This window comes from Eumetopias jubatus, unplaced genomic scaffold, assembly GCF_037043125.1.
Source record: "Eumetopias jubatus isolate StellerSeaLion01/CBP00866 unplaced genomic scaffold, mEumJub1_p1.0 scaffold_9, whole genome shotgun sequence".
Lineage (NCBI taxonomy): Eukaryota > Metazoa > Chordata > Mammalia > Carnivora > Otariidae > Eumetopias > Eumetopias jubatus.
The window spans coordinates 95,661,121-95,674,590 of record NW_028274815.1 but is presented as its reverse complement, the minus strand read 5'-3'; the positions used below and the strand labels follow the sequence as shown (position 1 = coordinate 95,674,590).

The window sequence follows — 13,470 nt, the reverse complement described above, 5'->3', positions numbered from 1 at the left end:
TCCAAAGTTCTGTGTCTCTAGACTTGTCTGCTCTGGCTGCTGATGTAATCCTGTTTCTCTTGGGTTTCATCAGTGGTTTCACACAGGGCTCACAGTCCAGCTACCGTCTACCCAACACCAGTTTCTTAATCAAGACCACTCCATGACTCTATAGAGGTTCCTCAAAAAATGTCATTCAGTGATTGGTGTCCTTTGCTGTTCAATATGCTAGGCACTTGCCCAGTGTGGCTATTTAAATTTGCACTAATTAAATTAAATTAAAAATTCAGTTCCTCAGTTGCACTAGCCACATTTGAAGTGCCCACTAGCCACAGAAGGCTGGAGGCTACCATATAAGATGGTGCAGAATATAGAATGTTTCCAACACAGAAAGTTGTGTTGGACAGCGCTTACGTACCATATCTACTTCCCAAAAAAGGATAAATACAATAAAGCACAGATAAAGTAAGACTTGGAACAACTCATGGCAAGACATAGAAACTAAGAAATAGATGGAGAAGCAAGGGAAATAAAGGAAAAAAACAAACTCCATCATAGCTGGCTGAGAATGTTGTAGCAATTGGGCACAAAAATAAACTTTTGAGTTTCCTATCAGCCAGAGCCTCTCTGTTATCACTTTTTGACTTATAAGTGAGTCTTTGTTCCTCATCTGACAGAAACAGACAGGACTGAGACTTCTGTTGGAACATGCTCAGGGTGATTAGGTGCAATATTTGATCATCTTTGTGGAAAATTCCTTGGCCAGCATGCCAGATTGCTGCCTCTAATCTGGGTCTGTATGATCAGGACCCATGTCTGTGGGGCCCCTTCTTTTTGGAGGTTGAGTTGTCTGTTCCTGCATTTCTGCACAAAAGTTCTGAAGAGGGAGGTTGCCCTGTTGCTAGGCAACAATTCCCTTCCCTGCTCAGCTTCCCTCCCAGCGTGGGGCACATCCATTCCTGCTGAGACCTGTGGGGAACAAGTCAGGTGGAATGTTCTGTCTGTCTACCTCCTTGATCCCTGGACAGGACCTGTCTGACGAGATAGGGCAAGCTGAGGGCAGGCGGAAGGCAGGCGGAGGACAGGAGAAGCATGGATCAGGAGAGGCCAGAGTGCACCAGAAGCAAGACTGCTGAAGAGAAGGAAAAGCAGGTGTGAGAGGAAGGAAGATTTGAAAGTCCAGCTGCGGTATCATGGGTCCTTGGGATGCCACCATCCTTATTTCATCTACATCCTAGGACAGGAATCGGCTAACTTTCTGTAAAAGGCCAAAGTGTAAATATTTTTGGCTCTGGAGACGCCTGGGTGGCTGAGTCGGTTAAGCGTCTGCCTTCAGCTCAGGTCATGATCCCAGGGTCCTGGGATTGAGCCCCGCATCGGGCTCCCTGCTCGGCGGGGAGCCTGCTTCTCCCTCTCCCTCTACTGTTGCCCCTGCTTGTGCTCTCTCGCTCTCTCTATTAAATAAATAAATAAAATCTTTAAAAAAAAAAAAAAGAACCTCTCAGCTCCACCTTGTAGTGAAGATGCAACCATAGACAGCATGTAAATGAATGAGTGTGACTTTGTTTCAATAAAGCTTTATTTATAAAAACAGGCAGCAGGATAGATTTGGTCCACAGGCCCGACTTTACCAAACCCTGTTCTAAAGCTTCAGACATTCAGGAAATAAGGTTATACTCTCCTTGACCCCCAAGGTTCAAGAGATCCCCACCTGCACAAGGGAATAATACTTCTCCTCCACCAACCAACAGCTGGCTCCCAGCAGTGCTTTGGGCTTTTGTACCCATTGGGATAGTGTTTAGGAAATATCTGTTTCAGTTTTAGGGCGTCTCAGAAACCCTGACTCCCAGAACTGGCTATTAGATGTATTCTCTCCCATGGCTGCCTCCCCATGGGTGCTGGGAGAGAAAAGAGAACTCAGAGGTCTTCCTAATTCCCTCTCAGCAGACACCCAATCCCCATAGCCACCCTACCACCCTCTACCCAGAAGAAGTTTCTTAGGAGCTATTGACTGGACATATGGAGGGAAGTGAAGATTAGGTGAAATAATAAGAGTAAGGGAGCAGAAAGCATGGTGTCCGAATGCAAAGAGGAGAAGTGGTTAGAGAAATAAGACAGGACAGGATCCTTGGAGAAGTTTCATGGACTTAATCCAGAAGGGAACCAGAACTCAGCCAGGCTGTCCCACTGCACACTGTAGGGGGCACCATTTGGTTTGTAGCCCAGGTAATTGGTGCCCCCTGGAGTTGTGCAGTGCGCAGCGGTATAGGGCATACTTGCCTCTGCAGTGTTAGAGGCCAGAATGGTGGCCCAAGATGGGCAGTGGGAGTTGAGTTGGTTCAACACACATGTCTGAAGACAGTATTAGAAACTGGAGGGAGATTGGCACAAATTGGGGCGAGTCAGGTGTAAATGGACCTGCAGCTCCAGGATTGGCTTCAGTGAACCTCAGAATATACCTCCCCACCTCCCTAATGGAGCAGCCATTTTTAGCTTCAGCAGTTGTCACCGTACCTGCTCTTGCCATATCATCCTGTTTTCCAGGAGAGGCTGGAAACTCAGATTTTAATTTTAAAAACCTGCTTTCTCACTCTTGGTAACAAATTTCATTTTCTTTTTTTTTTTTAAGATTTATATATTTATTTGAGAGAGAGATAGTGTGAGGCAAGGGGCAGAGGGAGAGGGAGAGAAGCAGACTCCACTAAGTGCGGGCCCAACACAGGACTTGATCCCACAACCCCGAGATCATGACCAGACCTGAAATTAAGAGTCAGATGCTCAACTGCCTGAACCACCCAGGTGCCCCACAAATTTAATTTTCTCATTAATACACCTATGAGCCAAAATAGCCAATGAACTCCCAGTTCACCTCCTGTGGTTTAGCCATGTTACCCATGTTTAGAATCTGGGTTTCAGCATGATGCCCATATAAGACACGGGCTAGAGAACATGTAACACAAGCTATAAAACAATCACAAAACTGATAATGCTTCTGCAGACTGAGGGAGCATTAGTCTCATGGAGAAGCTTCTGTCAAAGGATTCTTTTGAAGCCAGGTATCAAAGGAGGGCAGCTGTGGCCTGCTTGTTGAGATTCCCGGGTTGAGCCTTGTGGTTTAGTTATGAAGGGCATTCTAGTCATAGACATCATATGTGCAGGAAATCCTATGCCCAATTTCTCACCTTCTAGATATTTCCTAAGCTTGATTTTTTTTTTTTCCCTCCACCAGATCTTCCTGGTTCGTAAATCCACCAAAATGCAGAAGAAAGTTCTCTCCCTTCGCCTGCCCTGTGAACTTGGAGCCCCACTCAAGGAATTTGCCATAAAGGAAAGCACGTACAGTAAGTGGTCACTGGATGGTGAAGTCCTGGTCGACAGGAGGGCCTCTGGTCACCCGAGCAAGTGGAAGTGGACAGAGCTTGCCCTTCGAGACAGACAGACATGAAGCTGAGTCCTGGCACTGTTACTTCTCCACTCAGTGACTGGGCAGGTAGCCTACCCTAGGAGCCTTGGTTTTCTTATCAGGACAATGGGGTGATCGCAGCATCAGGGAGCTGTTAACAGTTTAATTAAACAACCTGTGTGTGCAAAGCGTGCAGCCCACTGCTTGGCACATGGCAGGTTGGCTTTCTTGTCCCCTTCCCAGTTAAGTAGAGCATGGATTTGGTTCCTAGATTTGCTGATGACTAACCCACAGGACAAGCCACAGCGACTGGGCCTTTTTATGGGATGTCATGCGAAAGCATGTGTCTGCACATCTTTGTAAATTACCCTTGAGCAGACGTGTTCCCTCCAGACAATCACTGTTCAGTCGTCTATGAGATGCAGCTCATCAGAGGCAGAATCCAGCCCTCTGAAAAAAACCAACCGGTGGAAGTTTTGAAGGGAGAGTGGTGGCTTTGGTTTTCTTCCGCTATTCGGCAATCCCTGAAAACATGAAGTCTCGGGAGGCCACGTTTTAAATATAAAAGGGGACACACAGTGCTGGTGTACTGGCAACCTCCAGCAAAGGATCCGTAGTGTCTCTGTGCCCCAAAGGGGAAGGCTTCATTGACAACACAGGTTAGCAAGCTGAGGCAGAAGAGGTGAGTTTGGAAGCCCGGCGACTCTCCCAATAGCAAGACGAAGACCAGAATGTTCGCTTGCTTCCCGATTTCCACCTAAGCAAGCCTCAGTCCTTGCATTTGAAGAAAACGAAGGTCCTGAGGTCAGTTTAATGGCAAGGAAGGGATTATACTTAGCCCGGAGTTCATAGTCTCCCTGAACCAAATGGCCTTCACAGAGTCTAGAGGAGACATTTCCAGCAGAAGTAAAACATGCCAGCCTCTTTGTGGCCAGCCTCAGGTTTAGCTGTCAACCTGTGCCTTGAGGTGTGTTTCCTCCAGGCTCTGCAAGGTCACTGATGCCCAGAAAACCTCCACGAGCAGTCAGTGACCCTGGTACATGGCTTATACCAGTGTATTTGCATGAGGAGGTAATCACAAGATAGATTGCAAACCCACCATTCCAAAGACAGTGGATCAAATTTTAAGTGAGGGAAGGCAATGCTGAGGTGGCTTTTGGAAGTTGGCTAGCCAAGAAGTGATAGATCTAAGTGGTTTTTACATCCCTTCTAATATCCAAAGTGAAGCATGATAAGTTAGCCTGGAAGCCCCCTCTTTGTCCCCCTACAGTAAGTACAGTTAGTGTTTATACTTTAAAACCTTCTTGGTGTTCATCTCAGATTCCTCCCAGCTAAAGATTTTTCCTCTTGATTGTGTCAAGACTTATCAATTCCCTCTTCCTATCCAGGGGACTTACAGTGGCTGAAAAAGCTGGTCTGAGCAAAACATTCCTTTGTAACTGGTTACCACAGATCTTGGTGCAGCCATGCTAGCCCCTTCCTGGCCGGGGCCTGGCTTCTCTATGAACGGAGGTAGATTGAGAAAGGAAGGGCTTGCTAGGAAAACAGATATTTTGTCACAACATCTGGACAGTATGGTTTAATAATAAAGAACAGCTCATACTTGTATGGACTGCTTTCACATGAATTACTCAATTTTTAATTGTATTGTATTGTATTGTATTGTGTTTTTTTAGGTAATAAACAGATTTTACTTGCATAACTGGTATTATGACAATCAAGTCTGTAAGACTAGAGGCAAAAGGAACTGCACATGAGTACTATACTGTGGTTATAAAAGTGGCTTCCCACAGGGGGACAGGTTAACAGTTCTGACGCCACTATACATGTATACTGGACTTTACGAAGTAAATGGTGGCATTTGGGGGGAGCCATGTTTCTCCCTTTTGGAGGCGGAGGTTACACATAAACAAGAGCAGGAGACTAGAATGATCCACATGGTAAGGATTAGTGTTGGATCATCGGTAAGAACCCAGGTTTCTCTTGATATTGATACAGGTGGTTACATACAGGGAATATTTGTAGTTGGATGTATTTACACAGGTTACTATACACTCATATATTTGGTCTGTCAGCTGAGAGAATAACACCTAAAAGAAGCAATACCCCAGTAGGAACCAGCACACCTAATGCCCAGATCTTGGTGTTTGCTTATTTGTTTACTTTTATTTATTTATTTATTTTATTTTTTACTTAAATTTGACTTGGTTAACATACACTGCAATATTGGTTTCTGGAGTAGAACTCAGTGACTTATCACCTACATACAATTACTTCATTTTTTTAAAATTTCAGTTCCCACTCCTACTCTTCTGGAAGAGAGGGAAAGTACTATTCTTGTCCATTGTACAGATGAGAAAACCAAGGCTCAGAGAGGTTAACCTACCCCACATTGGCTTCCTCCTACTCAACTCATTAAATCATGGTGCACGTGTATGTTTCTGTTTCTGTCTGCCTGTCGTGGTGCATGTGTAGAGGGATAGGTGCGTTTGTGGGTGCTATGGAGATACTAAATAAGCAAACTAAGACAACATACGCAAATAACAAGCAACACGAATGAGGATGTGGAGTGTTATAAGAAGGAGAAAAATGCATTTGATTGAGGAACAGAGGAAATCTTCACAAAGCTGAGGCTATTTGGAATGTTTTTGGAAGGATGACTGCCTGAGTGGCATTTTGGCCGACACGACGTGAGGAGTGGTTGGCAAATACATAAGTATCTGAAGTCAAACCACTCGCTGTCCTGCCATTTGGAAGATGTGCAAGATGGCTCACCATCTTGCCAGCACATGGTCGCTGGGAAGCTTGTGCACTTGGTGGTGGTGGTGGTGGGTGGGGGCGCTTGAAGTAAATGGGGTTTGGAATCTTCCCTACTGAATTTATCCCAAAGCTAATTTCCTGGAACCTTGTGTTTTCCTCCAAGCTTTGTACTCCTTTTGCCTTGTGTCTTAACCGGAGGTGGCCTGTTTTGGAAGAGAAGAATGTGACCCAGTAGGTCCACCCAAGGAGGGTCAAGGGCAGTGGGGGCTTTGGTGTTTCCCCAGCACTGTTGTATGCTCATGGCCTCTCACGCTGACCTGAGTGGCCCCTTGTCCCCTGCCCAACTTTGCATTTGAATTTTTTTTTTTAAGATTTTATTTATTTGACAGAGAGAGACACAGCGAGAGAGGGAACACCAACAAGGGGAGTGGGAGAGGGAGAAGCAGGCTCCCCACCAAGCAGGGAGCCCGATGCGGAGCTCGATCCCAGGACCCTGGGATCATGACCTGAGCCGAAGGCAGACACTTAACCAACTGAGCCACCCAGGTGCCCCATGTGTTTGGAATTTTTCTAGAAAAGATAGTTGTGCAATTTGAGCCCATGCTGGTCTGTTTACCAAGCACTGGAGCCTGTGCTCCGAATGAGTCAGGGCCTGAACTTTTAGGCCATGGACTCTCTACTGGCCTGTTTCTGGTGACACACATCCTCCCCACAGCTGGTTCTGATAAGCCACACAGTAGTTGGTTTGAGAGCACAGAGATGGTCCTACATACGCAGCAGACAACACCAGAGGGCCTTTCCTTTCCCAGAACAATGCTCCGGGACACTCAGCTCTTTTCTGAAATCTCTCTTTTGCAGCCTTTTCCCTGGAAGGCTCGGGAATCAGTTTTGCGGATTTATTCCGGCTCATTGCTTTCTACTGCATCAGCAGGTAAGACTCTTCACCTCTTAATGATTTCAAGCATCTGCTTGGTGCATACAGTATAAACAGCCCTGGGGTTTCTTGATGAAAGCAGTGCAGAGGGTTCTGGGAGGCTTGCTGCCTATGAGATGTCCCTAGAAGGGCTGGCGGATTGGCTACTGAATTAAAACAATCACCAAGTCCCCTCTGCCAGGCTTAGATCAGAATACTACCCTGGCCCCTCCGAATTAACATGCCCATGTCTTCAAGCTGTTCCTATGGTTCCTTTCACCTGGACCTGTCAAGCAGGGGACATACACACACATGTACACATACACGCACACACATAAAGGGCCCCACAATGAAGACCTCTAACATTTAAAGGTCCCTGCTAATGTTTCTGAAAACTCTCCAGGGGATGCAGTTCATGCTAGAAATATGGGCTCCATAAACCAGCCCATAAACCTTACATCACTGTCCTACGGGCCCACTTGGTGCTTATGCCCTTTTTGTAACTAAAGCAACTGTGTTAAACTACAAGTAGTTCAGCCCCAGATCACCATGTTAGTAAGTGTGGGGAGGCCGTGAGTTGTTGAAGGCTCTCCCCGTTTCTTTCCTTTCTAGCCATCATAGTTTGTCAAATGGAGGGTTCATTTGGTGATTCAGAATCCATAGTCTTCATCTGCAGAGGCTGACGTTGCCTCCATGTAGGTCTGCAGGGCTCAGTTGGCCCCCTTGGCTTCTCTGTGTGCCTGTTGCAGCCGATGGAGTGCAGACAGGCATGCATTCCGGGGTTGTTTCCAAAGGTCCTGTCTCCTAGCCATCCCAGTCTGAAGTGGAGAAGCTTGTTTGGGGTTCCTTTCCTTTATATTAATTTAAGGGTCAAGTTAGTTCTCAAAGACGGAGTTAGACATTTGTTGTACCTGTTGGGCTAGGCCCTCCCAGGGGCAGGCACTGAGCTGTTGATCCCTAGACGTCACCAGGCTGGCAAAGCCACACAGTCAATGGCCTGAGGGTGGGGAGGCACTTTCAGTGGGGGCATCCGGTGCTGAGTACCAGGAGGAAGAAACCAAGGGGCTTCATCTAGAGTTGGACCCAGTGGGCAAGAGCCCTTGGCCTATGTGAGGATGAGTATTGGCTGCTCAAAGAGAACAAAAAGCCAGTACAGAAGCCCCCGCCGGCCCCAGGAATCTACACCTGGTCTGGTTTGAGGCCAACCAGTTCCCGAAAGTGAATTTCAACACTAACATGTTGATCAGAGGTGAAGTTGGCCAATGCTTACTCTTCAGAGTTGGCTTGTTGACTGTCCTGTTGTTGCGAAAAATTGTTACGCCTATAAAGCAGTATTTGGCAGCAGCACCCAAAAGATACCATCTCTCCCCTCAGTATTCATAAGACGCTGGTATACCTGCTGTCCATGGCTGTTTGATGGCTGAAGGAGGTAAAGCACAAGAAAGCCTTCTCTACACTACAAAGCATGATACCAATATAAGGTGCTGATGGAAAAATCCCCACGTTGACATTTTGTGATCAGAGAGCCCTAAGATTCATTTTCCTATTTTTTTCCCTCAAAATGCAAAAGTTCATCATGTTTTTGCTTCTCCTCTAATGCTTTATATTACTCGTTTACCTAAGGCAATGTTCTTAGGCATCAGTACTTGATTTGACCCAGTCTGACCACAATATTTTTGAAATGTTCTAGTTGGTTACTGGTCCGTAAATGTATTCACAGAGAAAAAGTGGTTGGGTTGTCAGCCCTGGTGTCCCCCGGAATGCATATGCAGAGGTGCACTAGGCTAGAGAATTCATGAATCAGTCAGCATGTGGCTTACCACATCAGGAAGTTACATGAAGAGTCGGGCTGAGGACACAAATGAGATGCAAACATTGGCCATGAATGCCTGGTCGCTCCCTGTCAGTCGGCATCCTCAGTTTCATGGAGAGTGCCGCCTCGCAAACTTTTCTGCACACTAGAATCACCTGGAATCTTGTTAGAATGTGGATTCCGATTTAGGGTCTGGGGCAGCATCTGAGAGTCTGCTTTTCCAACAATCTCCCAGGTCATGAGGCCAATGCTACTGGTCCTACAATTACACTTTGAGTAGCAAAGGGCTAGAGGAAATAATAATTCTTTTTTTTTTAAAGATTTTATTTATTTATTTGACAGAGATAGAGAGAGAGAGCACAAGCAGGCAGAGAGGCAGGCAGAGGGAGAGGGAGAAGCAGGCTCTCCACCAAGCAGGGAGCCCGATGCAGGACTCGATCCCGGGACTCCAGGATCATGACCTGAGCCAAAGGCAGTCGCTTAACCAACTGAACCACCCAGGCACCCGAAATAATAATTCTTAATTATTAGTGATTAAGTATAATGATAATTTCAGGGGCTTTCTTTATAGGTGCTAGGTCCCATATATACACTATTTCTAATCCTCGTGGCAACCCTGGAAGACACCGTGGCTCAGAGAGTGGGGCACTTGCCCACGATCATTCAGTTAATACGTGGCAGATACTGGATTTAAACCCAGGCCTGCCTTGATGCTAGACCTCATATCTTGCCACTGTACAGCGCCCCTCCATGGACCAATGTACCTGGGTTCCTGGCCCCACTTAATTCCACATGAGCTCTGTGAGTGGGTGCAGGGACCTCCACATTTATGCTATCCTACGCTCCTGGTCCATGGAATGGGGGACATCAGAACTTCTTCCCAGGGGCCTGTGTGGGTCCAACGTGAGGTACAGTGCTTGGTGCAATAGTAGATGCTCACTAGTTAGTCTCCTCTCCCTTAGAAACATGACATTAGAGCAAAGGTTCATAAGTAAATTATGTGTGTCCTAAAACTTGAGTGAAACATTTATACCTAAGTTGGCTTTATTTTGTCTGCTATGTAGGTTTTAGAATCTGGGCTCCTTTCTTTAACAGGATAAAATAAGAGGGAAGCGACTGTGTGTGTGTGTGTGTGTGTGTGTGTGTGTGTATGTGTGTGTGTGAGGAGATGGTATGTTTTACCCTTAGCTAGTGCAGTGGAAGAGGACTCGTGCGCAACATCTAATTTTCCTGTAGATCAAAGTCAAAAACCACCCATTAGTGAAATACAGGTATGGTTTCCTGTCATACGTGCCCTTAAGAAAAAACAAAACCAGCCATGTGATGTTTAGGCTCCGGGTACTGCATTAGGCAAGGTAAAGCTTAAAATAAACATAGGTTGGTTTTGTCATATGTGGCTTTCCCCCCAATTGTCTAAAGAAAGAAGATTTTAATTAAGTTTGTACAGCCATAGAAACATATATTTATATGATGCTTTGGCGTTACAAAGTTCTGCTTCCCATTAATCTTCCTTTAAGACTATAATCTGAGTCATTGCCTCTCCCGGCTCGGGCAGCAGCTATTACAAACACTGCCATCCCTTGAGGCTCCGCCTGCTTCATCCAGAACAGATGCAAGTGGACAAGAAGAAGGAAGTGCTCACACCATTTGGAGGCAGACGAAAGGGTCCCTGGAAACGGGGTGACCCAGGTTTGACAACTCAGGAAAGAGCTGCCTCCTGACTGCCAACTCTTAGTATTTATGTGAGCAGTATATTAGAGGCCATGCGACAAATTACATGGTATTCATGTTTTGCTCTTTTCATTGACCTTAGTAATTTGTTATTCATTGTCAACAACTTCAGGGGTTCCAGAATTCTCTGGTCATCTAGATTTAATCTGATTCAGTTTAGAATGTTGCTTAATCTTACTGTAAACAATGAGTTATTTGGGATAGTTATTCTCTTCTGTGGAAATTTTCACAGCATCTTGTGTAGACAAAATACAGGCAAAAGCTCTACATTTTGTCCCTCACTTACTCCGCCTCAGCTATGATGGCCTCCTTGCTGTTCTTCATATATGCCAGACCCTCTCACACCCCAGGGCCTTTGCACCTGCTGCTCCCGCTGCCTAGAAAGTTCTTTCTTTCATGGTTTACCCCCTGGCCCCCTTTAGAACTTCAGTCAAATGCTACCTGCTCATGAGGTCTTCTCTGGCCAATTCTCAGTTGAATACTCTTTGTTATTCCCCCTTTGCACGTTTTTTTAAAATCTGTGGCACACATCCCCTTCTTGTGTATTCTATAAACTGCATATTCATTCATTGTCTTTTGGTATCCACTGGAGTGAAACTCCATGCAGGCAGGCAGGGTATTTTGTCTGTTCGTTCTCAGCACCTGGATGATGTCGAATGAAGGAATGAATTCCTTTTTTTTTTAAGATTTATTTATTTATTTGAGAAAGAGAGAGCATGAGCAGGGGGAGAGGCAGAAGGAGAGGGAGAGAGGGACCTCAAGCAGACTCCCCACTGAGCACAGAGCCTGACGCAGGGCTCGATCCTAGGACCCTGAGATTGTGACCTGAGCCAAAACCAAGAGTTGGCTACTTAACTGACTGAGCCACCCAGGCGCCCCTGAGTTCTTTTTTTGTAAGACCAGTACCACCACTGAAAAAATAATTTCTTTTTGGATAAGTCACCATTGTTATTGCATATTCATTCATGCATTTATTCAAAACATGCTTTCTCCCTGTTGGTATCAGGCAAGGCCTTGTGTGAGCCCTGAGGAGTGGGGAATCACCAATGTTTATCCCTCGTATATTAAAATGAGCAGATGTTTGTTAGGTCTGCTTTTGCCCTTCCGGAGAAAGCAGGAGGTCATGGTCCATGCACTTACTGGTGATGACACTCTTCGCTGGCCGTGGAAGGACACTGGTGGCAGCTCCGCTCAGCTCCTTCCTGTTGGGCCTTTTGGTCTGTCATGGTGGGTGCATGTGTTTGCTGGTGCACACATGGTCCCATGCTGCTTGGGGGCAGGGTTGTTGCATGATGTCCTTTCCATTTGCCTCCCTACTCAGCATGGTGCAGGGGCAGCAGCGACAACATCGCCGGGGAGTGTGGCACAAATGCCGATGTCCAGCCTCACCCAGACCTCCTGAATCAGAGAGCGCAGGAAAACAAGACTCCCAGGGATTCGTGTGCACATTACAGATAGAGAAGCACTACCTTAAAACAAGAGGAAGTTTTGTCTCCAACACACAAAGCACAACGCATGGGCTCTAGCTGGAAGGTGTCAAAGTAAAACCAACAGATAGTGGTGAACCTCCCGTGTGTAAGGAAGTGAGATCATAAATCTTGGTTTAGGATTACACAGTCCTACTCAATGAGTTGGGGCCCAGTGTTCAGAACATGCAGCAAATGAGTACATAATGTTTTATGTGTATGTGTGTAAGATCCACCAACATAGGGATTCTGATATTAATGCTAGATATATTTCATCTACCCCGGGAAGGAAATTTGGTCCTTGCTACAGATACCAAAACCAGTCAAGCCTATCTCTCAGGCTGTCCCGAGTGTGTTCCTAGAGTCAAGAATAGTAATCCTGCGGTCCTGTCCCCAGTAAAGACAAGGCCTGGTTAGGTAGGATGTAGTGTCTCCTTAGGACATTTCAGCTGAAGCTAAAACATCTCCTTAGGATATTTCAGTTGAAACTAAAACATCTCCAGGATGGATACACAAACAAGAGATAGAAACAAGACATATAATTACAAATATTCTCTCTTTTGAAAAATCAGGGACGTTCTGCCGTTTACCTTGAAGTTGCCTTATGCCATTTCAACAGCCAAGACTGAGGCTCGGCTTGAAGAACTAGCCCAGCTGGGACTAAGTAAGTGGGTGCCCCTGCCCAGGTCTCTCCTGAAATGAATCTATGGAGCAGAGTCAGTGTTTGGCTGGCTGGTGATATACTGTTCCATCAAAAAATAATCCCCAACTCCGTGACAAAACGTGGCCTGTAGGTCCATGAGGTCCCTGAATCACACCTGCTGAGAGTCTTTTTTTCTAAGTCAAATATTGAACTGACTCTCAGAGGCAAGCCCTCCGTTTGCCCGGGTCACTCCCACATCTCCCCAGTGACTCCCGTCAGGTTTAAGCTACCCTAAACGTCCAAGTCCTAACGGAACACAAACTTCTGTAATGGGTCATGTCTTTCTTTCCTTTCTGTGGCATCCTACTGGGGAAGGGGGTGCTTGGCAGAAAGGGAAATAGCGCAGCACATCTCACATGCACAAGTTTTGTTCTGCAAGAACACACAGACATTGACAGTACTTCTGTGCTTTGGGGAATTTGACCGTGCAGGCATCTCAAGTAAACATCTGTCTCACTTCCTCTCTTGTTCAATTTCAGTCCTGGTGTCCTGGCTCATGTCCCCTATGCTGCCGCCCATCCTCGCTCTGGCCAGCTGGGCACTGGCTTCCCCCTCCTGCCCCTTTGCCAACACCCCTAAACGCAGCATCATGCTTCTGGACAGTGGTTGACAATGGACCGGAACATACAGTTCACCCAATTTCACTTCCTTGTGCAATTGCCATGAAGAATCTTTGTGGGTTTAACTTTGGTGGGGGGAGCT

The 13,470-nt window shown here is 46.2% G+C and overlaps 1 protein-coding gene across 4 annotated transcripts in view; it reads left to right on the top strand.

Moving 5' to 3' along the window:
• RIN2 (Ras and Rab interactor 2) overlaps positions 1–13,470 on the top strand; it is a 239,885-nt gene that overhangs the window by 198,459 nt on the left and 27,956 nt on the right. For 3 of the 4 annotated variants that reach the window (XM_028123718.2, XM_028123721.2, XM_028123719.2), the window contains 3 exons: positions 3,209–3,320; positions 7,001–7,073; positions 12,638–12,729. In XM_028123718.2, coding sequence (XP_027979519.1) covers positions 3,209–3,320; positions 7,001–7,073; positions 12,638–12,729 — 277 coding nt within the window. The remainder of the gene's footprint in view (positions 1–3,208; positions 3,321–7,000; positions 7,074–12,637; positions 12,730–13,470) is intronic. The other variant, XM_028123720.2, reaches the window with a different exon arrangement.